Source organism: Medicago truncatula, chromosome 4 (genome assembly GCF_003473485.1).
Source record: "Medicago truncatula cultivar Jemalong A17 chromosome 4, MtrunA17r5.0-ANR, whole genome shotgun sequence".
Taxonomy (NCBI): domain Eukaryota; kingdom Viridiplantae; phylum Streptophyta; class Magnoliopsida; order Fabales; family Fabaceae; genus Medicago; species Medicago truncatula.
This window is the reverse complement of record NC_053045.1, coordinates 58,602,953-58,627,971: the sequence shown is the minus strand read 5'-3', so window position 1 is coordinate 58,627,971 and position 25,019 is coordinate 58,602,953. Positions and strand designations below refer to the sequence as shown.

At 32.2% G+C, this 25,019-nt stretch overlaps 2 protein-coding genes and 2 non-coding genes across 4 annotated transcripts; 3 read left to right on the top strand and 1 right to left on the bottom strand.

Moving 5' to 3' along the window:
* Window positions 1–12,080: 12,080 nt before the first annotated feature.
* LOC11413210 (DNA replication licensing factor MCM2) lies at window positions 12,081–17,530 on the top strand. The gene is made up of 17 exons (XM_003609743.4): window positions 12,081–12,367; window positions 12,453–12,634; window positions 12,997–13,166; window positions 13,256–13,445; window positions 13,531–13,750; window positions 13,834–14,041; window positions 14,303–14,437; window positions 14,528–14,719; window positions 14,800–14,972; window positions 15,063–15,251; window positions 15,341–15,457; window positions 15,613–15,697; window positions 15,775–15,912; window positions 16,010–16,135; window positions 16,230–16,412; window positions 16,598–16,759; window positions 16,838–17,530. Exons 1-17 carry the CDS (start codon window positions 12,165–12,167, stop codon window positions 16,952–16,954), a joined length of 2,790 nt encoding a protein of 929 aa, XP_003609791.2. The 5' UTR covers window positions 12,081–12,164; the 3' UTR covers window positions 16,955–17,530.
* A 2,017-nt stretch (window positions 17,531–19,547) lies between these two features.
* Window positions 19,548–20,303, bottom strand: LOC11412744 (calcium-binding protein CP1). Its single transcript, XM_003609742.4, has one exon. It carries the CDS (start codon window positions 20,209–20,211, stop codon window positions 19,720–19,722), a length of 492 nt encoding a protein of 163 aa, XP_003609790.1. The 5' UTR covers window positions 20,212–20,303; the 3' UTR covers window positions 19,548–19,719.
* Window positions 20,304–21,987: 1,684 nt separating this feature from the next.
* LOC112421496 (small nucleolar RNA R66) lies at window positions 21,988–22,061 on the top strand. The gene has a single exon (XR_003011822.1). It is a non-coding gene; the product is annotated as a small nucleolar RNA R66 (small nucleolar RNA).
* A 72-nt stretch (window positions 22,062–22,133) lies between these two features.
* LOC112421540 (small nucleolar RNA snoR118) lies at window positions 22,134–22,210 on the top strand. The gene has a single exon (XR_003011866.1). It is a non-coding gene; the product is annotated as a small nucleolar RNA snoR118 (small nucleolar RNA).
* Window positions 22,211–25,019: the final 2,809 nt, after the last annotated feature.

The following is a 25,019-nucleotide window of genomic DNA, read 5'->3' as shown; positions in this document are numbered from 1 at the left end:
TAATAGAGATATTGCATGATATATAAGAATCGAATTTCGAAATTCAAACATGAGACGGAGGAAATACTAATTAGAATAAATTGATCGAATTTTATCGACTAGATTAGTGGCACATTGGTGGAGTTTATAATTGTTTCTCTTTTGCAAGAATTCTCTTCCTTTTTCTCTCACCTATTTAGTTGGGTTTAGTTATTATTATTCACTCTTTTTTTATAGGCTTAATGATGTGTTTCGTCCTTGTAATTAGGCGTCATTTAAAAATTAGTCTCTGTAATCGTTAATCCAGGCAATTTACCCTTGCATTGTTTAATCATTTAAAATTTCGTCCTTTGACAAACTTAATCACTCCCAAGTCATCAAATTAGCAAAATGACATGGGAATGGACAAAAATACCCTCGTCATCCATTCTTGAAATGACATTTTTACCCATGTCTTCATCTTCTTCTCATATTAAAGACGAGGGTATTTTTGTCCATTCCCATGCCATTTTGCTAATTTGATGACGTGGCAGTGATTAAGTTGGTCAAAGGACGGAATTTTAAATGATTAAACAATGCAAGGGTAAATTGCTAAGATTAACGATTACATGGACTGATTTTTAAATGATGCCTAATTGCGAGGACGAAACACATCATTAAGCCTTTTTTATATTCACTTCGTCTTTAGTTAGAAGATTATTTTAGAACATTTGTGATAAGACTCTTGATAGATTTTATTTCCACGTATTAATAAGGCATGCTGCAAAAAAATTACTCACCCTGATTACACTAAACCCTAGTCACAAGAAAACCAACCATAAATAAAAATGTGTGTTTGCTTTAGCGGTGAAGTTACCAAACTCACGTTCAGAAACCGCGTTTCTGATGAAGCTTGGAATTTGAGCTTTTAAAAATTGCAGTGAAAGCCCCTCTAGACACGCATTTAACTTTTCAGTCGTGATACCAAACAGGCTAAAAGTACGTATACATCATCGTATGATAACGGTTAACGAGCAATAGAAAAACCATATGATACCGAAATACTCCAGTATTGTTAAATCATTTTGAAAGAAATTGAAATTGGGTGTTACGTTTTTTTTATAAAAGCAAGTTAGAAAACCAATTAGATTGTGTATGCCTTCGCTGGCTCCGCCTAAACTCATAAGCTCTAGTCTGTTTGGTAAAAATAGCGGATAGCTGATAAGCTAGCTGATAGCTTATAGCTGATGGCTGATAACTGATAGCTGATAAGTTAATTTAAGTGTTTGGTAAAATTAACGGTTCAACTTGATAAATGTAAAATGACATAAAAGGTCATCTTTAATTCGTAATAATATATATATATATATATATATATATATATATATAATAAAAGTATTTAATAATTTATTATTTTTAAAAGTAATTTAAATTTATTAAAAAAAAAATTATTGGCAAAAATTTTATTTTAATTAAATGATTGTACTTTATAAAACAATTATATGTAACAATAGACCATTATTATTATATGCATTTGTTTAGAAGAATTATTATTAAATGTACTATATTATTATTATCTTTTGAATTTTTTTTTAATAAATTGATCGATTGTTACATTCAAACAATAGATGCTTATAATGAATATTAACTCAAAAGATAATATTTAACTCAAAAAATTCAAAAGAATAATAATTCTTATAATTTAACTCAATTAGTAGAGATATTGTATAATATATAAGAATCGAAGTTCGAAACTCAAACATACGAGACGGAGGAAATATTATCTTTTGAATAAATTGATCGATTGTTACATTCAAACAACAGATACTTATAATGAATATTATCTTTTGATTTTTTATTTTTTTTTGAATGTTACATGTACTATATTATTAACAACAGAAGAGGTTATATTTGAATGAAAAAACTTATTAAAAGTTGACGTGCTGAAAAATAAATAATGGAATGCATATTTATTCTATGAAAAAAAAATAACTGAAGGCACACACGCAATGAAAAAGATATGTGCAGCTGGACTATTACACAAAGGCAATGAAATAAACAACAGAAGGGTAAAAGTGGGTTTTGATAAAAAATAATAAGGGTAGAAGTGGAAGAAATATTAATAATCCATAAGCTCAAACACTACTTGGAATAGCGTCTGAAAAATAGCTTATAAGCTCGTGAAATAAGCTATAAACTCGTTGTAAAAAACCGTTACCAAAGATAACTTTTTTTATCAAACGAGCTTATAAATTATCCGCTATAAGTTATAAGCAGCTTCTTGGTCTTACAAAACAGAGTCATAACAGTAATTATAATGTTTGAGATAATGGAACAGTTTTGGGGTCTGGATGCATTACACTTTGGTAGGAGTAGCTAGGACCTACACAGCTCTTATAAATTACTACCATATGGTTATGGACTCTACTGTTTTAGTATTAAATTGATCAATATGTCTATCTTACTTATAGTATGTTTGTGCAAGCGGTTGATTTATTAATTCAGCAGTAAAAACCCACGTTTGAGGAAAAACTACCTTTTGAAGCTTCTTTAAATTACGTTAAAAATTGTCTCGGGACGTGAAAAAGATGTTTTGACCGTAAATCCAAACACATCATTATACTATATCGAATCGAATTTCATAAAAGATGAGCATTGAGCAATTAATTGGATAACCGTTAGATAAGTTTATGGATGGTGTTGGCTTCCACTTATTGAGTGCATTATAAAACAAAGTATTAGGCCCACAAATTATTTGTTTTCATCCCTTGCAATGATTATTAGGTGTAATGTAATGATCCAATAAACAATAGGGGTATGCATGTGCTATGTGGATTGTTTCTCTGGCACTTCCCGTATCCTCGGCTTTGTTTTGTTGTTTCTGGATATCTTTATTCCCTTTTCAGCTTCTTGACAACCATCAATATGCTACACATTATTTGAAATTAAGGTCCCAGTTCCCTATTTTTTTTTATAGATAGACGAAATGGTAAAACCATTATAAACTCACACATATAAATGGAGGTACCGGAGTCGAATCCCAATCATAACATCCGGCTTAACAATTTCAGTATTTTGCCAGTTGAGCTAGAATTTCTGGATAGATCTCAGTCCCCTATATTGTTGTAGTAGTAGTATCAATTTAATTCTCAATAATTTCGTAATTAATTAAGCCTATGAGGAAGCTTGAAGGTGATGTTTGTCCTTTTCCTGTTCTTATTGCCTTCCACCATGTTCCTATTCGTTCATTGTGCTATGACACTACGAATGAAAATTTAGGACTCTGTCCCTACTTCATTTGGTGAAGCTCGGGACTCGAGGGATACGAGAAAATAAGGTTACAATAATTACACATAAAAATAAGTTTTCAATTCCAAATGAAAGGCTAAAACTAAGGCTTGTTTGGATGAGAAGAAAAAGTAAAAGGAAAGAAAGTAGAAGGAATGATTGTTAGAGGATTGAAAGTAAGTAGAAAGTGAGTGAAAAGTGAGATGATTTATTTGGTTGTTTGGTAGGAATGAAAGTGGATTAGAAATTGAAAGGAAAGAAAAATATATAACTTTCAAATGACATAAATGTCCTTTATATAAAAATATATATAATATAACTAATAAACTCAATTTATATAAATAAAATATATATTTTAATATAGATAGATGCGTGTTTCAACAAATATAGTACAAATATATGGATATAAATATAATACGTGTTTTAATATATAGTAATATATTTGATCCATCTTTGCTTTATGTAATTAAAAATAAAAGTAAAAACCAAAATAATTGCATATTGGCATAAGGTTTTTTTTGTCTTTTTCAAAAGACTTGTTGTTTCTCTAGCCTTTCTTCTCATATTGGGTCAGAAGACAATCTTTAGTGGATCCCAACCAAAAGTGATCTTTCCATCCTCTTGGTTGATCAACCAAACGAAAGAAGGATTCTTGAAATGTGTGATTCTTTCCTTCATGTTATCTTTTCTCAAAGAATCAGCAGTTTCAAACATAGTGTAAGTGTATGTTTAGTTTTTTTTTTTTTTTTAATATAGAAATGATTGCCTAAGCCCGAAGTGTAAGTTTAGTTTTGGGGTGATAGTTCTACAATAAATTTGTGTTTACAATGATTTGTGTTTGGATTTAACAATAAATTCTAAATTTATATCTAACATCCATCGTAGTAGTCAAAAATTATAAATTCTAACTTCAATTAGAATTAGTTCTACGAGCAAAATCAATTCTCATATAAATCATCAAAACCTAATAAAATCAATTCTACTACAGTGGTAAAGGTCCGCCCTATTTATGTGCCGAATTTGGGTTCGATTCTTGTTTCGTTATTTTTCTCTAAAAAACTTTTAAAATCACTTTTGACCCTCCAAATTAAAATCAAACATATGCTAAGGCGAACACTCTTTTTCATATGGGTTGGATGGTTTATTTTGCTGTGATTTTTAGGTGGAGAAGTGTGTTAGATGATATATGATGAAAGATATGTTAAATTATTAAATTCTAAATATTGATCGAAAACGATGGATTTTTATTAAAAACAATTGAAGATTGAATGTTGAAATTACAGAAAGAAAAAGAAGGCAGGAAAATAGTTTGAAAAGAGTAAAGAAAATAATTAGACGTGTGAGGTGCATTATGTTATTGTGCATACATATAATTCAATGGTTATAAATATTGGTTTATTATGGACCAATACTTACACAGGTCCAAGCTAAATGATACATATTATTTGTTTACTAATAATATGTTATTTTATAGGCACATGTCAACAAGACCCTAGTTTTTACCGGAACGATCTCAATTGATGTTTTAAAAAAAATTAAGAGAAATAATTATATTATTTTAGTACTTTGAAATCCAACTTACATTTTTGAAAAATGCTCACAAGAACAAGTGCTCTTGAGGCACTTGATAAAAAATTTAAAGTGGAATAGTAAATTGTATAGTCAACACAATGAAACATTAAAAAGTAACTTCTTCAATATAATTATTTTCTTTTTCGAATTCTTATCTAATGTCCTAAGAGCATTTGTTAGCAAAATCTACATTTTTTTTTATCTTCAAATTTTTGTTGAATATCAACGTTGACTAGCAGAGCGTCTCGAATGTTAAAACTCAACTTTTAATTAAAGTTAACGACATATTAAAATTTTAAACCATTTTTAAGTATGAGTATACCATAAATTATGGGACACTTCTTCACTCTAATAATAACCTTACTTTATCCCCATAAAATTAATAGCCACAAGCACAATCTTCAATCTCACATGTGTATAATGGGAACATCCAACAAGAATTGTTCAATGTTCATAATAACCATATAATATTTTGAAAAGCAAAATCATTACAAGGTATGATTTCATGCCGGGGGGGTGTTTCCCTGTGTGAGACACCGGCCGTAAGACACTGAACATCAAATAGATGGAAGAGGTGTTTAAAAAAAGAAGGTCTTGTTAACCGATGTCTTTGAAATATTAATTAAGATATTAAAAGTAAAAAGAAAAGACATGATTTATATTGAAAAGAGCAATATTTATTTTTGAGCAAAAAAAGAGCAATATTTTAACTTTAAAAAAATAAAATACACAATTTCCAAAAAAATATTTTATTTTTTAATTCTTTAACCAACGCTTCTGAGGCACCCATTAACATTTAACATTTCCCAAAGAATAAGATGAAGAACAGGCAAGGTGCTCATGACTAAGGGAATATTATTTTAAGGGGTGAATAAATGAATAGTTTTTATAATAAGTATTGATATCTATAAAGACAAATTTTATGGTACTTCCAGTATATTAGAGTGTACCGGTACATTTACTTTTTAAATTGATAGTTAAATGAGTTGTTTTTTGAATAAAAATAATTTTTTTTATCATTTATAATTATAATAACTAAATCTTATTCATCAAAAGTGTCACTGAAATAAAAAAAAAAATTGAATTTTTATCACTCATAATTGAGAACATTCATTATTTTTTACGATAATATGTAAAAAATTAGTTACATGATTCTTATAAACAATGAAATGATGTTTTTTCTTATGAAATGATATTCTATAAAATATAAATGTTGACAAATAGCTATTTACTACATAAAAAATAATCGTTAATTTTATAAAGGATAATGTTTCATGAACACCATTTTCTCCATACATACTATATACCACTCCCATATGAGAGTGTGTGAATGTGAGTTTCTTGTGTGTGTGGGGACCACATGGACACATGTCACAATTGTGTATGGGTGTATAAGTGGTACATACTACCTAAGGTGATCTATGTATCACTACTCTTTTATAAAATTATAAAGTAAGAGTACCGGTAAACCTCAATTTGTGAGAGTACAGTAGAAGTTCCCTATATATAGAGAGAGAAAGAGAAATAGAGAGAGTAAGCATATAACAAGAGGGTTTAATACATCCTCCGGTCCCTTCACTTATTTTAATTTCTCAGTGTGGTCCCTTAATTATTAAACGTTTCAATTTGGTCATTATCTTTGTTTTTGTCATCGATTTGGCCATATTTTATTAATTTTAAATCCCAAAAAAAGATGACCGTTGGATAAAGGAAGTTCATCATATCTAACCGTGTACCACCAACACCTAACTATCTGAAATTTAATTTTTAAAAATAATATAAATTCATTTATATTAATTTAGAAATAAAAAAATTGGAAAATTAATTTTCGAAAATAAAAAAAAAAAAAATCTGGAAAATTAATTTTAATTTCGAAAAAAAAAATCTGAAATTTTTCGAAATATATTTTCTAATAATTAGCCAAAATGGATTTTTATTAATTATAATTCAGATTTTTTTCGAAAATAAAAAGATTTTAAAAAATTCGGGAATTTAATTTTCAAAATACAAAAAAAGCAAAAATTCAAAAGTTTAAAAAAAATGTCAGATTTTTTTCAAAAAAAAGTTTTTAAATTTTTTTCTACAAAATTAAAATTTTGGAAATTTTTTTAACTTTTAATAATCTTGATACAAATTTAGAAAAAATTCAGATTATTTTTTTTCAAAATTTTATTATTTTCGAAAAAATTCAGATTACTTTAAAAATCATTTTTTTACGAAATTATGAAGATTTTACGATTTTGGCTGATTCTAACAAAAAGCCATTTTGGCCAATTATTAGAAAATATATTTCGAAAAAATTCAGATTTTTCTTTCCAAATTAAAAGTAATTCTCCAGGTTTTTTTTATTAAAAAATTCTGAATTTTTTTATTTTCAAAAATTAATTTTCCAATCTTTTTTATTTCTAAATTAATATAAATGAATTTATATTATTTTTAAAAATTAATTTCATATACTTAGGTGTTGCTGGTGCACGGTTAGATATGATGAACTTCCTTTATCCAACGGTCTTCTTTTTTAGGGATTTAAAATTAATAAAATTGGACCAAATCGATGACGAAAACAAAGATAAGGACCAAATTAAAACATTTAATAGTTAAGGAACTAAACTGAGAAATTAAAATAAGTTGAGGGACTGGAGGATGTATTAAGCCTAACAAGAGTATTAGATAAAGTTGTCTCAAATTTAAATATCATTTCTCTATTTTTATATTGAAACAACAAATAATTAAAAACATACACTGATGAATTAAGTATAAAAATTAATATTCTGAAAGTTAATTTATATTTTTAAATTAAAAAAAGGAATAATAATATTAAACGTGTTTATTATAATTAAGCATCAAATATTACATAAAAAAAATATATTATAATTTAGAGGGTAAAATATTTTGTAGTTTGAAATTCTATAAATCCAGATACTTTTGAACACCGAGAGTTACCTTGTGGACACCGGCAAGCACCGGATCTATGTTCAATAATGAGAGGATTTTGAACATCAAAACACTGAGTTAAGACAAAATTGAGGTTGACACTTAAAAGAATCAAAGAAGTCTCGTTCCTTCATCTATGACTCCATAGTTATATTAAAGAGTCGTGTTAACTTAAGGACAAACATTTTTTTTTAGAAAACTTTAAGGATATAAGTTAAGGAGTTTAAGAACTAAAAGATAAATTTTTAACCTTTTAGACTTTGTTTGTGAATTTGGAGGGGAAGGGAGAAAAAGGCGTGGGAAAAAAAGAATAAGTAAGTGGAAGAAATAGAGGAAAATGGGAGAGGAAGGGTGAGGCCTACGTTACCCTCTCTTGTTTAGGGGGTAATTACCCTCTAATGATATCAACCAATCAAAATGTAATATACACATAAGCAACATTAAATGTCAAATAAAATGAGTCAATTTTTTCTAAATAAAAGAGTTAATTTTAATCATTAGGTAACTTTTAATACTTTTAATTTTTATTTAATTATATTAAGGTGTTCGAATATCTTAATTAATTTACACTACAAGACTTATAACAAATAAAATTTTACATCAATTTTTTTTTTCTTCATCTGGATGTCCTTAAATTCATCGCTTACATTCATAAAATTTCATCCATTCCAAAACCCCGAACGTGAGAACAAAAATATCTTCTTCATTCAAATTTCTTCTTCTTTATTCTTCCCTATTGATCAATTCTTGTTTCTTTACATTATTCTTCTGATTTTGATTGTTCAGCTCTATCGTTCCAAACTGCGGCAGTTTCCAATTATAGTGAGAATTGTCGTTGTTTCTAGAATCGCACTATCAGCCAAAGCCTTTAAGTCCAAACAAAAGAACAAAAGCCTCATGACATAACCATTTCAGCAGTAACCGGAAAAAAAGCTAGCAAACTCCCACAACATCACAGCGGCAACACCTGCTAACAGTCCTTAAAGTACAACGGATGACTTACTCAATTGTTATAATTAACTACCTCACAACGAAGAAAAATCAAATCAAAAAGAAAAATCAAGTCCCCATACTTGACGTGGTTCTGGAAATAATGGCAATTCTCACGATATTTGGAATCAAACGACGACGATTCTCACGAAAATTAAAAAAAGCGGCAGTTTAGAACGACATAATTTAACAATCAAAATGAGAACAAGAAATTTTATGAATGTAAATTATAAACTTAAGGACATTCAGATAGAAATTTGATGTGAAATTTTAATTGTTCTAAGCCAGTCCTGTAGTGTAAATTAATTAAGATTGAACACCTAAATATAATTAAGGCAAGATTACATCAGGGGTCCATTATCTTATTTATTTGTAACACTTTGGCCCTTTATCTTTATTTTTTCCTATTTAGGTCCTTTATCTCTCTTAAAAGCACATATACATATTTTTTCTCATTTTTTTATTAAAAAATACATAATTTTATTTATAAAAATATATTTTTATTAAAAATGAAAAAAATTCAGAAATATGATGAAGATGTTCTTCTTTAAATAAATAAAAAAATTATACTAAAATATATCTTCAAATATCGTGAATTAATGTTATATTCAGCTCAAATCTTCTTCTAAACACAAAAATCAAAATCTCAATTTCACAAATGTTGCAAGGCGGATGGTGGAGGCTAAGTCACTGGCAGAAGGGTTAGGCTTTACGAAAGTTAAGATTGTTCCGAAAACAACAAAATTGATGTGCAAAGCTGCTCTCAATTTTGGGGTTATTTTTATGCTGAGTTTGAATATTGAGTTAGAAAATAATAATAAAGTTACCTTATGAATAAAGTTGATTTTTTTTAGAAAAAATTGACTCATTTATTGACATTTAATGTTACCAATGTATATTACATTTTGATTGTTACCCCATAAACATGAGAGGATAATCTAGAAAAAACCAAGAGGAGGGTTTTGGGGGTTAAGTTTTCTTCATAACACAAAACCCTCCTCATTCAAGGAAACTAAAAAATTGTATTAATTAAATGAGGGTTTTGAGGGGTTTATATGAATTCTTCAAATTTAATTTATGTTGATATAATACTTTTAAAATTAAAAATATAGTAATCATATGCATTAATCTATCATTCTCTAAAAAACTATCCTTTTAAATTTTTTGAAAGAATTCTCTATTTTCCCTCATATTTTTTATCCTTCAAAGTCTTTCCTTCCCTTCCGCTCCAAACTCCCAAACAAAACTTTAAAGTAATAAATGTATAATTTCTAATAAAATGTTTCCATATTCTAGTTTCTTAACGTGTGCCTGAACAGTGGTGAAGCCACCACAGTAAACGGTGACCTATGGAGGCTATGGTTCCCCTAAAATCCAAAAAAGAAAATTAACACATGACATGTCCCACCCCACCATAGAAACAAATAGGGTCTCCTATTAATTTACGCAATGACACACCACTGGTTTAGATGATAGTAAGAAACTTACACAAATCACAATACCCCTTTACCCTTCGTAAGCAAAATATATAGTTGATTGTATAATGTCATTTGCCATATCATTTTATATCCAATTAGATAATCATGCACTTTTTGTTTATACTGTATTGTTTCAGGGCGAGCAAGATATGCCGGAAATGATAATCTTGCACAATGGATAGCTAAATAAAACTTTGACATTGATATTAATTAACCACAAAGCATGTACTCTTGGAGAGTTGTGATTTCTTAATACAAGACTAATAATTTAAGTTTAAGTATCAAGTTTGAGATATTTTTGGGTTGAATTTTTCATAAAATAACTAATATTGAGACACAACATATGTTGAATTCCCTGCTATGGTGTTGTTATTTGGAAATGAACAAAGAGTTTTAAATTTGTCTACCACATAATACAATGTTAAAATTCAAAAGTAGAAAGCTAAAGAAGAGTGAATAAAAATGCAATCCATTCAGATCCAAGTTCTCGTTCTACTTACAGATATATAAAAGATTTTAAGTGATGGGAGTAGCACTAAATTTATGTGTTTATCTTTACCTACGTATGATATTAACTGTGTAGTCTGTTGTGTAGTCTGTTATTGCAAAAGTTTTAAAGATTTCATGTCTTGATTATGGTCTCCCTTAAAATGAAATTCTTAGATGTTTGGTCCTAAGGGTATAAGTTAGCATATATCAAAATGAAAGAAAAAAATTTGAATTATCTTCTAATTGCATATATGGATCTAATCAATTTTTTCTGGAAGGAAGGTCTAATCAAAGTTGTAAGGCTAAACATCTTTTTATAAACACTAAGTTACATATTCCATATGTTTAACTAAAGGATAACTATGGGTTGACACCCTTTTTTCCATATCATTCATATACCATCCTGTGGCATTTTTTATTTTTTATTTCTCTTCTTTTTTTTATCATTTCCTTTCTCTCACTTCCACCAAACATGCTATATGGAGGTGTAGAATGGAGAGTTTGCCGCGCAAGGCGGTGTATCAATACTCTTAACTATATTACAGATTGCACAATGTGCGGCCAAAAAAACTAACGTACACTGTACGAATGATATATATAGTTTCATGAGTCACAATATCAAATCAAAATGATAAAAAGCGTAAATGGTACTTAACTTTGACTGATTCCCATTTTTTAATTATTCATGAATTCCTTTCGATGCTAACTTTAAGTTAGTTTTAATACTCTTGAAAAATATTCTTAAAACTATTTAGATATTGAACTCGCAAGACCTTCAAACCATAATTCTACAAACTGGTCTAAAAGGAACAAAATTGTTTGTTCATTTTAAATAGAATCCTTCAACAAAGACTTTCTTGCAAATTTTAATAACCTTAACATGAATAAGCAAATTTATTTTCAAAATTGTTTTTATAGCACGTCAAAAGTTCCAACACTGTCAATCAATTTTATAAATTGCGTCAAAAGTTTTTACACCATTAATCAATAACAAATGTTTGACTATTAAAAACGCTCAACTTTTATCATAACTATTTTTAAAGTCACACGTAATTGATTGCATACATTTAAACAACTTTTGAGTTTTGACTAGTTAAAGTGACATCATTTTCTACTTTTTCTTTGATTAGAAGAAAAACTTAAGTTATACAGGGACATTTTCGAAAGTTCAGTTGAGAGCGAGCAAAACGTGAGGGGAGAAGAGCAGTTTTCAAGCTGCAAAGCCCAAGAACACATGCTTCTATAATGATTTGGCGCAACCTGGACCGGGTATCGGAAGCACGCTCCGGCCCAACAATAGAATTGGCGCCAATGTTTTCGCGCCAAAATCAGTGAACCCCACCAGCACCCATTGATAACCCCTCGGAAGTTGCAACCCTAAACACACAATCGAATTATTCAGAGCGAAACTGAAATTGAAACACTTCAGAGCTAGAAGAGAAGAAGTGAAGAATCATGGATCCAGAAAATCCTGCATCAACTCCCGATTCACCAACTTCACCATCCGCCGGTTTCAACACTGATCAACTTCCTCACACTCACACCAGCCGCGCATCTGAAGACGACGAAGCTTCCGTTGATCCCGATATCATTCGCGATGAACCCGATCCAGAGGAAGAGGAAGATGGAGAAGATCTCTACAATGATAACTTTCTCGAGTCAGTTCCTCTATTTCTCTTTTTTTCATTTCTCACTTCATTTCTTCAATTTTTATAACTTATTGAATTGATGATTGTTGAACAGTGATTATCAGAGGATGGGTGAAGCCGATCAGTTCGAATCGGTTGGGTTGGATGATTCGGTTGAGGATGAGAGAGATTTTGATCAGATCATGGAGGATCGTAGAGCTGCTGAGATTGAACTTGATACTCGCGATGGCCGCGCTTCCAATCGCTCTAAACTTCCTCAGCTTCTCCATGACGGAGGTAAACCATTTCTCTTTCATTTCGTTTAGTTTTGATTAATTATTCATGCTTAGTTACTACTAACTACTATTTAGGGTTTAGGTTGAATTATTGTTTGTGATTAAATTTTATCAAATTGTTTGTAAATGCTATGTTTTTTTTTTTTTGGTAACTTCACTCTTTGTTAGTGACGTTTTTTCTGATTGTTCTTGAGAATGAACATGGATTAGGATATATCACAATTCGCCCTGGTTAACAGTTATATGCTTATTTTAAGCGAGTTAGGGAGAAATACTTAGATTTATTGTTGGTTGAGTTCTTGGCTTATAATGACTTATGAAGTATAAGGTGTTGGTTGTTGATATGTGAACTTTGTATTGCAGATACGGATGATGACAGTTACAGGCCCTCTAAAAGGGCTAGAGCTGATCACAGGTCTTCTGCACCGAGTGACGATGATCTTGATGGGATGAATAGTTCACCTGGAAGGTCACAAAGACACTCAAGGGAGGATAATCCAACCACTGATCAAAATGAGGATGATCAATATGAGGTACTTTCAGTTTTGAATTACTTTTTTCTTTTGAATTAGATATTTTAGTAGCTATCTTGTTATTTTATTTACGGGGTAATGGAATGTAGGAGGATTTTGATGATGAAGCTGGGTATGAGATGTACCGTGTTCAAGGAACTCTTAGAGAATGGGTTACAAGAGATGAAGTGCGCCGTTTCATAGCCAGGAAGTTCAAGGATTTCTTACTCTCTTACGTCAATCCAAAGAATGAACATGGAGACTTTGAATATGTGCGTCTGATAAGTGAAATGGTGTCAGGTAATACATTTTCTACAAGATTTGTAGCTGCAACAGTCATAAGTATCTTCTTTGACCACCTAATTTATTGTGTCTTTTATTGTAGCTAACAAGTGCAGTTTGGAGATAGATTACAAGCAATTTATCTATGTCCATCCCAACATTGCCATTTGGCTGGCTGATGCACCTCATTCTGTTTTAGAAGTAATGGAAGATGTTGCTAAAAGTGTTGTCTTTAACTTGCATGCCAATTACAAACATATACATCAAAAGATATATGTTCGCATTACCAACTTACCGGTTTATGACCAGATTCGAAATATCAGGTAACTTTAAAAAACCAACTGATATATTACACTCCTATGTCTTCCATTGGATGAAAAACTAATAGCTGCCTTATATCGAGCAGGCAGATCCATTTGAATACAATGATTCGAATTGGGGGAGTTGTAACCAGGCGTTCCGGAGTTTTCCCCCAGTTGCAACAGGTGAAGTATGACTGTGGCAAATGTGGGGCAGTTTTGGGACCCTTTTTTCAGAATTCCTATTCAGAGGTGAAAGTTGGTTCCTGTCCTGAGTGTCAATCGAAAGGACCGTTCACTGTCAATATTGAACAGGTACAGCCTTTCAAATCCTTGTGATTTCAAACCAAAGTTTTGCAAAATAAGTTAAGAATGAGGACATTGAAATAGCCTAATTCATGCTGATTATTGTTCTTCGCTTTGACTTGGCTAAATGACAGCATAAGACTTGCCGAGTTTAGATGCACTGTAGCATGATTAACAAATTATGGAACTTTTTTGGAAGTACTGACTAAATAAGTTGACAACTAATATTTGTATAAAAAGTAACATTTATTTTTTACTTCTATACTACAGACAATTTACAGGAATTTTCAAAAGCTCACTCTTCAAGAGAGCCCTGGAATAGTTCCTGCAGGACGGCTGCCGAGATACAAGGAAGTGATACTATTGAATGATCTGATTGACTGTGCTCGACCTGGAGAAGAGATTGTAACATCCTCTACTTTGACTTGTTTATATTGGCCGTGGGTGTTCTGTAATGATTTTCTTATGCTGTCTATATTCTGATAAAAATTTCAGGAGGTCACAGGTGTTTATACTAATAACTTCGACTTGTCCCTGAACACAAAGAATGGTTTTCCAGTGTTTTCCACTGTTGTTGAGGCAAATTATGTTACAAAGAAGCAAGACCTCTTCTCTGCCTACAAACTTACACAGGAAGACAAAGAAGAGATTGAAAATTTGGGCAAAGACCCCCGAATTGGAGAAAGGGTTTGTTCCTTAGAACTTCCAAGTTGTATTTTTTTTCCATTTAATTATTTGTTGTTGATGGACTATAAATTGAATTTCAGATTATCAAGTCCATTGCTCCATCAATCTATGGTCACGATGATATTAAAACTGCAATAGCTTTAGCTATGTTTGGAGGTCAAGAAAAGAATGTTGAAGGGAAGCATAGACTACGAGGAGACATAAATGTTCTTCTTCTCGGTGATCCAGGAACAGCAAAGTCTCAATTTCTTAAGTATAAACTTATCCTTTGTTATTTATAGGATTCTTTTAATTTTTAATGGTGATCAATTAGTTATTAAATATTACAAAATTCTGCTGTCAGATATGTTGAAAAAACTGGACAGAGAGCTGTATACACCACTGGCAAAGGGGCTTCTGCTGTGGGTCTCACAGCTGCAGTCCACAAAGATCCAGTCACAAGGGAATGGACCCTTGAGGGGGGAGCCCTTGTTCTAGCTGACAGAGGAATTTGTCTTATTGATGAATTTGACAAGATGAATGACCAGGATCGGTAAGAAAATAGATATTGTAGTCTTTTATGTTATTTATGATTATCATATGTTTTCAGTTATGCTTTACCACTAAGATAAATATTATCAGGGTAAGTATCCATGAAGCCATGGAGCAGCAGAGCATAAGCATATCAAAAGCTGGAATTGTCACATCTCTTCAGGCACGCTGTTCTGTCATTGCTGCTGCCAATCCAATTGGAGGAAGGTAAGCAAATATGCAAGGTTACTGTTCATCAGTGTCCAAACCAAGACTTCATCTTCTATGTCACACATTGAAAGATATTGAATCAACTACTGATTTCTGATATATGGTTTAGTTTCAATTTTTTGAGGTTTCTAATTGAACTCTTGGATTTGCAGATATGATTCATCAAAATTGTTTACTCAAAACGTTGAATTGACAGATCCTATTATTTCTCGTTTCGATATCCTCTGTGTTGTGAAGGTAATGTTTAAATTCAACGATTCTTCTATAAACTCTTTTAACTTGTTCATATAGTGATTGAGTTCTTGATTTTACAGGATGTAGTTGATCCAGTCACTGATGAAATGCTTGCGAAGTTTGTTGTTGACAGTCACTTCAAGTCACAACCTAAGGGTGCTAACAATGACTCCGTGAGCGAGTCCCAAGATGCATCTGGCATGCCAATTGACCCAGAGGTCCTTAACTAAATTCCTGCTGCTGCCAGTAACATCAATTTAAGATAAACTTAGACTGTGTCTTCTGTGACTGAAAGCATTTTTGGTTTGTTTGCAGATACTTCCTCAAGATCTGTTGAAGAAGTACGTTACATATGCCAAGTTGAATGTTTTCCCAAGGTTACATGATGCTGATTTGAATAAACTGTCACATGTATATGCAGAACTGCGGAAGGAATCATCAGTAATGTCCTGTCTCTTTTTACTCAACGAAATTTTGTTTGTGGTTATTATTTGTGCGGGTTTCATTAACATGCTGCTCTTATTCTCTTGTTCAGCACGGACAAGGAGTCCCCATCGCTGTAAGGCACATTGAATCAATGATAAGGATGTCTGAAGCCCATGCGCGAATGCATCTCAGACAGCATGTCATACAAGAGGATGTCGACATGGCAATTCGTGTACTACTTGACTCATTCATTTCTACCCAAAAGTTTGGGGTGCAGAAAGCACTGCAAAAGGTATGGAAAAACAATCTACATCAGAATTCTATGAAATGCAAATAATATTGACATATTGTTACAAATTACCTTTTCTTTTGGCATTTTTTTATATGCCATCACATTACTATAGTGATTTGGTCGGAATTCATGAAATTTGTACTGGACAAATGCTCCTCTCCTAAATTATGGTCTTGATATTGCAGAGCTTTAGAAAGTATATGACTTTCAAGAAAGACTATAATGATATGCTCATTTATATTCTCCGTGGGCTTGTAACCAATGCTTTGCATTTGGAAGACATTCTCACTGGATCTACATCAAGTCTAACCCATGTAGATATCAAAGTAGATGATCTCTCCTTCAAGGTAATTAACACTAGTACTTTATGTTTGTTTTCTAACTGAGGTAATTGTCGCTGACTGTCGTTTTGTTTAACACTGCAGGCTCAAGAGCATGAAATATATGATCTGACCCCCTTCTTCAACAGCAGCATCTTTTCAAATGCCAATTTTGAATTGGATAAAGAACGAGGAGTTATCAGACATTATCTCACTAGGTGAAAATAGAGTGCATCTATCCCCTTGTTCAACAGCAACCAATTTTCAAATGCCAGTTTTGTATTGGATGAAGAACGAGTGATCAGACATCACCCTAGGTGAACGTAAAGTGCATCTATGGATTTATTTTTGGTCCTATTCTATATTAGTCTGACTGGACCTATGTATTTGCTTTAATTTATTCATATTTTAACCTAATAGCCACTGGGTTTGGGGCCAGTATGGTGCCCGGTGCCTGTTGGATTGTGGATCGTCTGCCGATTTAAAAAGTTTTTGAATCGTTGGGATATATGATGCCAATATCAAGAGATTTCTCTTGAAAAAACAGAACAGTCAAGAAAGGGTGCAATAGATTTAATGGGAAAAAACCTTTCAAGTTTTTTCATCATACCTACGACTTTGGTCAACCTTAACACTAATGGATGACATGTCGCTGAGTAGCCTGTGAATATGTGATGGGTTCTATTGTGAACACTCTGTGTTGGCTATATTTATGTGTATTTTAAAACGATTACAAGAGAAAGTTTGTGGTACGGGCACAATATCGGAGGGTCTATAAATGAGTTTTTGTGTTCTAGAGATTGCAGTGTTATTATTATTTTTTTTTTTTGAAAGAACAGTGCAGTGTTAGCTTTTAGTTGTACGTGAAAGTATTGAAACCGAGTGCCTAGAGGTGGATAGAGTGGGGGCGGCAAATAATAGGATAGCGGGAAGATGATCAAATATAGGCAAGGTAAATCAAAGCAAGTTGGCTTGTCACGAGGAAGGCGAATAGGTTAGGTAGTGGCAGAAAAGGAGATTATCAAAAAAACAAACGATGAAACAGTAGGTGTTATAATATATTTAGAGGCAATTTAAATCTGATGCATCTTATGAATGACAATTGTTCCTCTTTCTTTCTGAGGGAGGGATTTTGTTCCTCTCTATTTAAAGAGTGAAACACAAGTTATTGACATACTATACTAATGCTAGTCTATACTAGTACTAGTCTAAACTAAAAGTGTCAAATCTCAAAGAAAAAAGACAAAAATCTCAAATTATTTTGTCTGGTTTAGTTTTTCCAAAAATGTACATCAGAAGTAACGGGGTATCCGGGTGGAAGGTTCTTCATATCATCAATAGAGATGCAAGATAGATAAGCTTATACGTCTTCAAACTAGTTGCAATATATATAGTTGTTGCGCAATTTTAGCATTTTCCCTTTTGTTAGAACATTATCCCCAAGGTTGGACCTACCTCAACACTTCCTGCACCCTAAAATTGACAACCGAAAAATTAGAGTTGACTAAATTCATGACATATTTCTCTAATTAATACTCCATATATCATTATCTGTTTTTCACTATCTTCTCCTTGTATTTATGGCAGTAGTGAACACACTAATATGTTGTTTCGTTTTCAATGTTCTCTCCAATAATTTATGGCGCTAAATATGGAGTAACAATTTTTTTTTTGGCTTTTGCATCGGTTTCCGACCCACTAATGGTGGGCGACTAATCCGGCTCGTGCGTAGAGGCATGCGTTCTGGCCAATCGTTGTTCTCCCAAGCAACTTGGTTGGAGTAACAATTTTGTACAAAGAGTTCTTCCACCATAAAATGCCATCATATTTATTTCGCTTTCAATGTTCTCTCCAATAATTTATGGCGCTAAATATAGAGTAACAAGTTTGTACTCAATCTCATCACTATTATAAACTAAATTTCACTTTTTAGATACATTAAATTTTCATTTAGAGCATTTTTTTTTTTTAATGTGCGAAATGAAAAAAAGTTCATTCATTATGGATCATTATTGATGTTGAGTGTAGTTTTTTTAATAAGGGAATTTAACACGATTTTATCTACATATTTAATTGAAGGATAGTAGGAGTTTGTTTGGATTCTAGAGCAGGTTAAAAGTTTTGATTCCTAAGAGGAATGCCTCAAATGTTACGATTCAAGCAAGCTAAAACATTTTTCTAGCCGAACAAAACCATTGCTTAATTATTAAAATAGTGCGAGAAATAAACAATTCGAACCAAGTAACTGAAAAATTATACTGTAACACAAAACGGGTTTGCCTACTATAACAAAGCACGCAATAGATCAACTGTTAATAGAGCACGCAATTTTCTCATTGCCTATCATACAGACAGTCCTCATGTGTTTCAGCATCTTGCTGTAACAACAATAAATCCAAATCCCTATAATACTAGTTCAGATGGGAAATGAGAGGTTTATCACACTATGGACTAAAAACTCCAATAAAATAAACAAATTATAAGGCTACTACTTCTTTTACACGATAAAAGAAACAAATTAAGGGTTGAACATCTCGACTCGTTTAAATCAAAAGATAAAAATTGGGGTTTTGACTTAAAAAAAAATTTAAAAACTAAATTTAACGATCACTAATCACTAATCACTAATTTTTGTTATTTAAAGAAAAACATGATAAAGGAACGAATGAAATTGGTTGATTGCAATTCTTCTTTACGTGTTCTATTCTATCAAACACTAACCACGTACAGGTTGTTTATTTTGTGTATTTTAAATTTGACATGCGTACCATGCCATGAATTCTTTATTATATATATTATCAAAACCAACAAAAACTCTGAAATTTCATCTCAAATTGAAGCAATTAAGAGCAAAATTCATTCATTCGGAATACATTCCTCAACAATTTCACATCCTATCGCACAACAAACACAATACACCTCCCTATGATCAAAATCAAAAAGGGGTTTTTCAAAAATCATTGAGTCACACATGAAATGAAATGAAATTAATTAGCTGGTACAAAATGATCAAGAGCTAATAAACGAATCAAACCATCGAAGCTAACGCCACCGTTTTGATCACCACCACCAAGCTTAATCATAGCATTAATCTCTTCATCGGAAGCAGCAAAACCAGCCCAAGCCATATAATTCTTCAAATCTCCATGACTAAGCTTACCATCACCATCTCTATCCATCACCTTGAACACATCTTCCATGGCCCCACATCCCAACGGTCTCTTTTCTCCGTTGTTTCCGCTAACCACCCGCTCGAATTCCTCGTACTCCACGAATCCATCCTTGTTGGTGTCCGCCACCGACATCATGGCACGGATTGCATCGTCTCCTCCGTTCACACCACCTGTCACGGTGGTGTAGAACGAACGGAGGTCATCACGGCTTATTTTGCCATCGCAATCGGTGTCAAGAATGTCGAATGCCGGTCGAAAATCGGTTGCGGTAGGTTGTGGGCGGAGGTTGCGGTCAGATGGACACATGATGATGTTTTTTTGTGTTATGAAGAAAAATATGAATGTGTTTGTGTTGTGTAGGTTTTGGTTTTAACGTTTACGTGTGTGTTGAATAAATAGGGGGTTCCGAGAATTTGGGGACCCACACAATTGGGAACGCATGCATAGAATCGATTCTTAGTAAGACATGGAACACGGGACTTGGGCAGCAAGGTGTTGTTGGACTTTGTAAACTTTTTCGACTTTTCGTGGAATATGTTGATTTTGTTACGTGTGTCATGACATCATTGATTTGTTTGTTTCTTTGTTTAGGATCTGATTCCACCGTCCATTAACACTCATGCTGGTTGTGGTAAATTGTTATGCTACGCAGTGGTCCTTCACTTTGTCGACATTAATTCAAAGGAAAAAAAAGTTATACAGTCAGTGATCACGAGATGCCATGAACAAATTGAAAGTGAAGAAATAATGTCAATCAAGATTTTTTCCGTTAGTAAGAAAAGAGTTGACTCATCTATTTAAGGGAGTATGTCGGACCATTGGATAAACATCTATAACCCAGTCTATTTAAGGAGTTAAGATCTTCTCCATTTATCATCCTCTCAATTTCCACCATTGGGAGGAGAGAAAAAGACACAAAATTGAAAATAATAATTAATGATAATGTGACTCACTTAATGGTGGGATCGAATATCTATTTTACGTGTCTATCTGTCTCCAAATTGCATACTCAATTTATTTTGCTAAATGGAGATGATCCTTACCCTAATGTTCGGACTAGTCTAACTTTTTCAGAAAAATTGTAGGTTTAGATTTTTTTTTAAAAGCTTATTTATTTAGATGTATCCAAGATTACTTACACATGAATAGAAGATAAAAGAGTAACAAGCTGCGCTGTTAGGCCTTTTTAGGTTACAAAATCAATTATCGTGAATACAACATTCATGGACCTATGTGACATGACCTTTTGAACTCTATGTAGAAGGTCAACAACCTCTGGTGCTAGGAAACCGAAAGTGTCGAAAGCAAATGGTATAAAATCATGTTGATTGTCAGAAGACGCTTTCTGCCACTTTTTTATATTTTTTTTTAAAGTCTATTTACTTAAACAAGTCACACTTGGATATATAAATAAGTCTACTAAGTCATTTTTTTTTTGAAGAAGCTAAACTAACCCCCTGAAATTGTCACAAGAGAGAATCGAACCTAAACATAAATAAAAAAAATCACGAATTAAATTGAATTTAAGAAGATTGTGGGGGTGGGGGTGGGAGGGGGGTGGTACGAAGTAGTATTTATTTCCGCTGGATTTACTAGGTCATCCTACATGAGTGGGCCGTTTATTAAGAGTTAGAAAGGAAAGGTAAACTCGTAATAAACCAACCAAACTGAGGGTTTTATAGTCTTTCCAGCAGGTGAAAAACCCTAATTTAACAACCCCAACTATAAATATCACAAGAACGCCTCCACCTTCATATTGTAGCTGCAGAAAATCCTCTTTCTCTTTCGTCTTGTATGTAATTAGATTAGATATGTAGTTTTATTTATTTATTTATTATATAGTTTATAAATTTTAATATTGCCTCTTGAGATGCCATTGATTGATATTCAATTGATTAATGGTTAATCTCATCATCTATGTTAAGTGGCATAGATTTTTTGCAGCCGTGTTGAGTCACTTCACCTTCGTTTTTCCACAGGTGCAGTGAATAAACAGACTGTTAAATCTTTCAATTCCCAAATTTTTGATTTTGTAGTAGTAACAATTTTATGTTTGTGTTTGTTTGGGTAAAAAATGTTGGATCCTATGATGGCATGAAATCTTTGAGACCTGAATTTTTAATTTGATGTCAGCTATAAGCATACTCACTGAGGATCCATTTAATTATTTTTATCTTTTTTTATTTTTTTTTTTTTTTTAATTTGTTATTTACTCATTTTATATGAATATGAATGATGAATAAGCACTGGGCTCTGAGCATATAATTTGATGCACATTGCTAGCCTAGAAAGCTATATCTGACTCTTTTTGTTCTTAACCCATTAATTAGGTGAATTAGGGTAGCTGATCTTATCTACTTTACTATTATATTATTTATCCTACATGCCAGTGTCCAAGTTTTGATAATATTATGTAATATGAAGATAATGTTCTCAAAGGCTGAATATTTTGTTGAATTTAAATTTGATTGTTACAATTCATACTACTGATTGATTCAGTAATAGAGTATGGTGTTTGATCACTGAGTCTTAAATGTGAAATATTTTGTTGTATTTATGGTTACGTATTTTGATGTAGGTGTTGTAATGTTTGTAATTCCTTTGCTAAATCAGCCTCTGATAACAAATCTCCTCAGTCATGGTTCTCTAAATATACTTATTGTTTTAATGGAGAACCAGATGTGGGGGAAAACTTACTTTGGAGATTTGAAAATTGGTTCGGACATGGGATTAGAGATATGCTACTATATGCTATCAACCATTTTCTATAACATTTCTAACATTTATAATTTCAGCTGGCTGAAAATGAGTAGAATAAGTTATTGTTTCCAACAGGAATGCTAGCAAAACTTTTCAACACTCTTTTTCTCACTCACTCTTTTATTGGATGAAATCAAAGTATGTCTCACCACTTTGTATGGTTTCTATTTTCAAAGTGTAGACACACAATCATTTAAACCAATAAGAGAGTGATCTAGAGAGAGTGTTGCTAGCACTTCTAAATGGATACATGTTTTGTTGAAGATAAGTGGTTTGATTAACCGATTGCAACACTTCTTAATACCGATTAATCAAACTCAATTTGGTGCATTGTGCAATATGTCATGTCATTGCGAAAACGAGGTTAATGCTACTTCAAAAACACTAGTAAAATAAATTTTTCTAAGACATGGTAAACAACTCATGAAGTTATCTATATATTTTGTGGTAATAGTAATCTTGATCTTTGTATTTTTTTTTTTTTTTGAATCAGCATATTATATATAGAAAAGAGCCTAGCACAAGATGTGCAAAAGGCAGATTGTTACAATGGACAAAACAATCAGCACAGCAGCTGTACATTGGCATGAAACATATGCAAAACCAAAAAAACACCTAAGCACAGAAACTCCTCCTTATAAGGTTGAATATTTTGTTGAATTTAAACATGTGGAATGATATTCTTTCAACCTTGTATCCGTCCAGTGAACCCCCGGTGGTTCCCATCAATCCACATGAAACAACTTGGGTGACTGAATGAGACGGAAATGACATTCTTTCAACTTCAACATTATCTCTGGTTTAAACCACCGGTGGTTCCCATTGACCCACATGGAACAACTTGGGTGACTGAATGGGATGGGAGTGACATTCTTTCAACTTCAACATTATTTCCGTCGACTGAACCCATTAGATCGGTGGTTCCTCTTCGACTCACAAGCAGGGGTTGAACTTGTTCACACTTTGATGGTGTGTGGCGAAGCTCTTCAGCTAAACAATCTTGAGCTCGCATACATGCTTGTGAATCGTATTGTGTTGTCAGCTTCGTTGCCAACTGGAGCGATGAGTAAGGTTGCTAAGTATTTCGCGGAAGCTTTTGCTCGGAGAATCAACAGATTTCAGAGAAGAATATTACATGAGCTTTTATCGGCTTCTCCCTATCTCAAACTCGCTCACTTGATCGCTGATCAAGCTATTCTCAAAGCTTTCTGAGAAAACCTAAAACCATGTTTATGTCGAACCTCTCTTTAAAAATTTGTTCTCATTTATCAGCTAAAGAGGAAAAGGAATAGAAAATAAACACAAGGTTTAATGTTTCCAAAGGCTTTCTATTTTGTCGAAGATAAGTGAATGGGATCGAGCAAGAACAAAACAATATGTATGGTGAAACCATTTTTCTTGTCAAATGAAAATTATCCAATACTTATAAAGAACAAAGAAATAATTTACAATATGTATGGTGAAACCATTTTTCTTGTCAAATGAAAATTATCCAATACTTATAAAGAACAAAGAAATAACTTCATGAATAAATTAATTGTGTTATGAAATTGTCAGACTTATAAAGAAACAACTTCTCGAAATTTTCATGATGAATTCCAGCCATTTTAAGGATATTGATTGTATAACTGTGGCACGAAAAGCATTTTGCGTTTTTATTATTATGGTCGATAGATCAATTTTATACGCCACATTGTCAACTTCTTATTGAAACTTGGTTAAGTTGACTCAACTTCAAATTTCCTTCCTATACAAAATTAACATTACTTAATCTATTACAAAACATTGCATTACATGAAACTCAAATCTCAACTATGTCGACACCTAACTCAAGAAAATAAGGTACGGTTGAATATCACGTAAAACACAATGGAATTTAAATAGATTTTTGAGACAACGATGTATCACCGTATGTGAGAACAATATATATTTTTTTAAAACAATTATATTAATAAGATTATAATCTAACCACAAGGAGTGCAATGACTAGATCAAAGAGTATAATCACAGACGTCTGATAAGTTGCAAATAAAAGAGCAGAAAAAACTGCCTTACAAAACACTAGGAGCACAAAACTTTTCCCTCTACCAATACAATACAGAGACCTTTATAATGTATCAAAGTGTACCAACCAGGTAAGCTTCAAAAAAAATTCACTCTCATTAACATACCAATATTAGTCAGCTCATACAAGTTGCGACCATCCAATCTTCTCTGCTCCAAACATCCCAGACTAAAATGAGCTGAATACCACGACCAAGAAAAACCACGCAACAACGCACGTAAAGAATTGTTGCCAATCCTTCCAGTTTGCAAATCCTGATCCAAAATGCTTTTGAGATCAACGAATCAGC

What these genes read in the sequence shown, in the direction of transcription:
- LOC11413210 (XM_003609743.4), top strand. Translation starts at nt 12,165, where the DNA reads ATGGATCCAGAAAATCCTGCATCAACTCCCGATTCACCAACTTCACCA. An exon ending in ACCCCCGAATTGGAGAAAGG is followed by an intron (nt 14,720 to 14,799) that starts GTTTGTTCCTTA and finishes ATTGAATTTCAG; the next exon opens with ATTATCAAGTCCATTGCTCC. An exon ending in GCAAAGTCTCAATTTCTTAA is followed by an intron (nt 14,973 to 15,062) that starts GTATAAACTTAT and finishes TTCTGCTGTCAG; the next exon opens with ATATGTTGAAAAAACTGGAC.
- LOC11412744 (XM_003609742.4), bottom strand. Translation starts at nt 20,211, where the DNA reads ATGTGTCCATCTGACCGCAACCTCCGCCCACAACCTACCGCAACCGAT.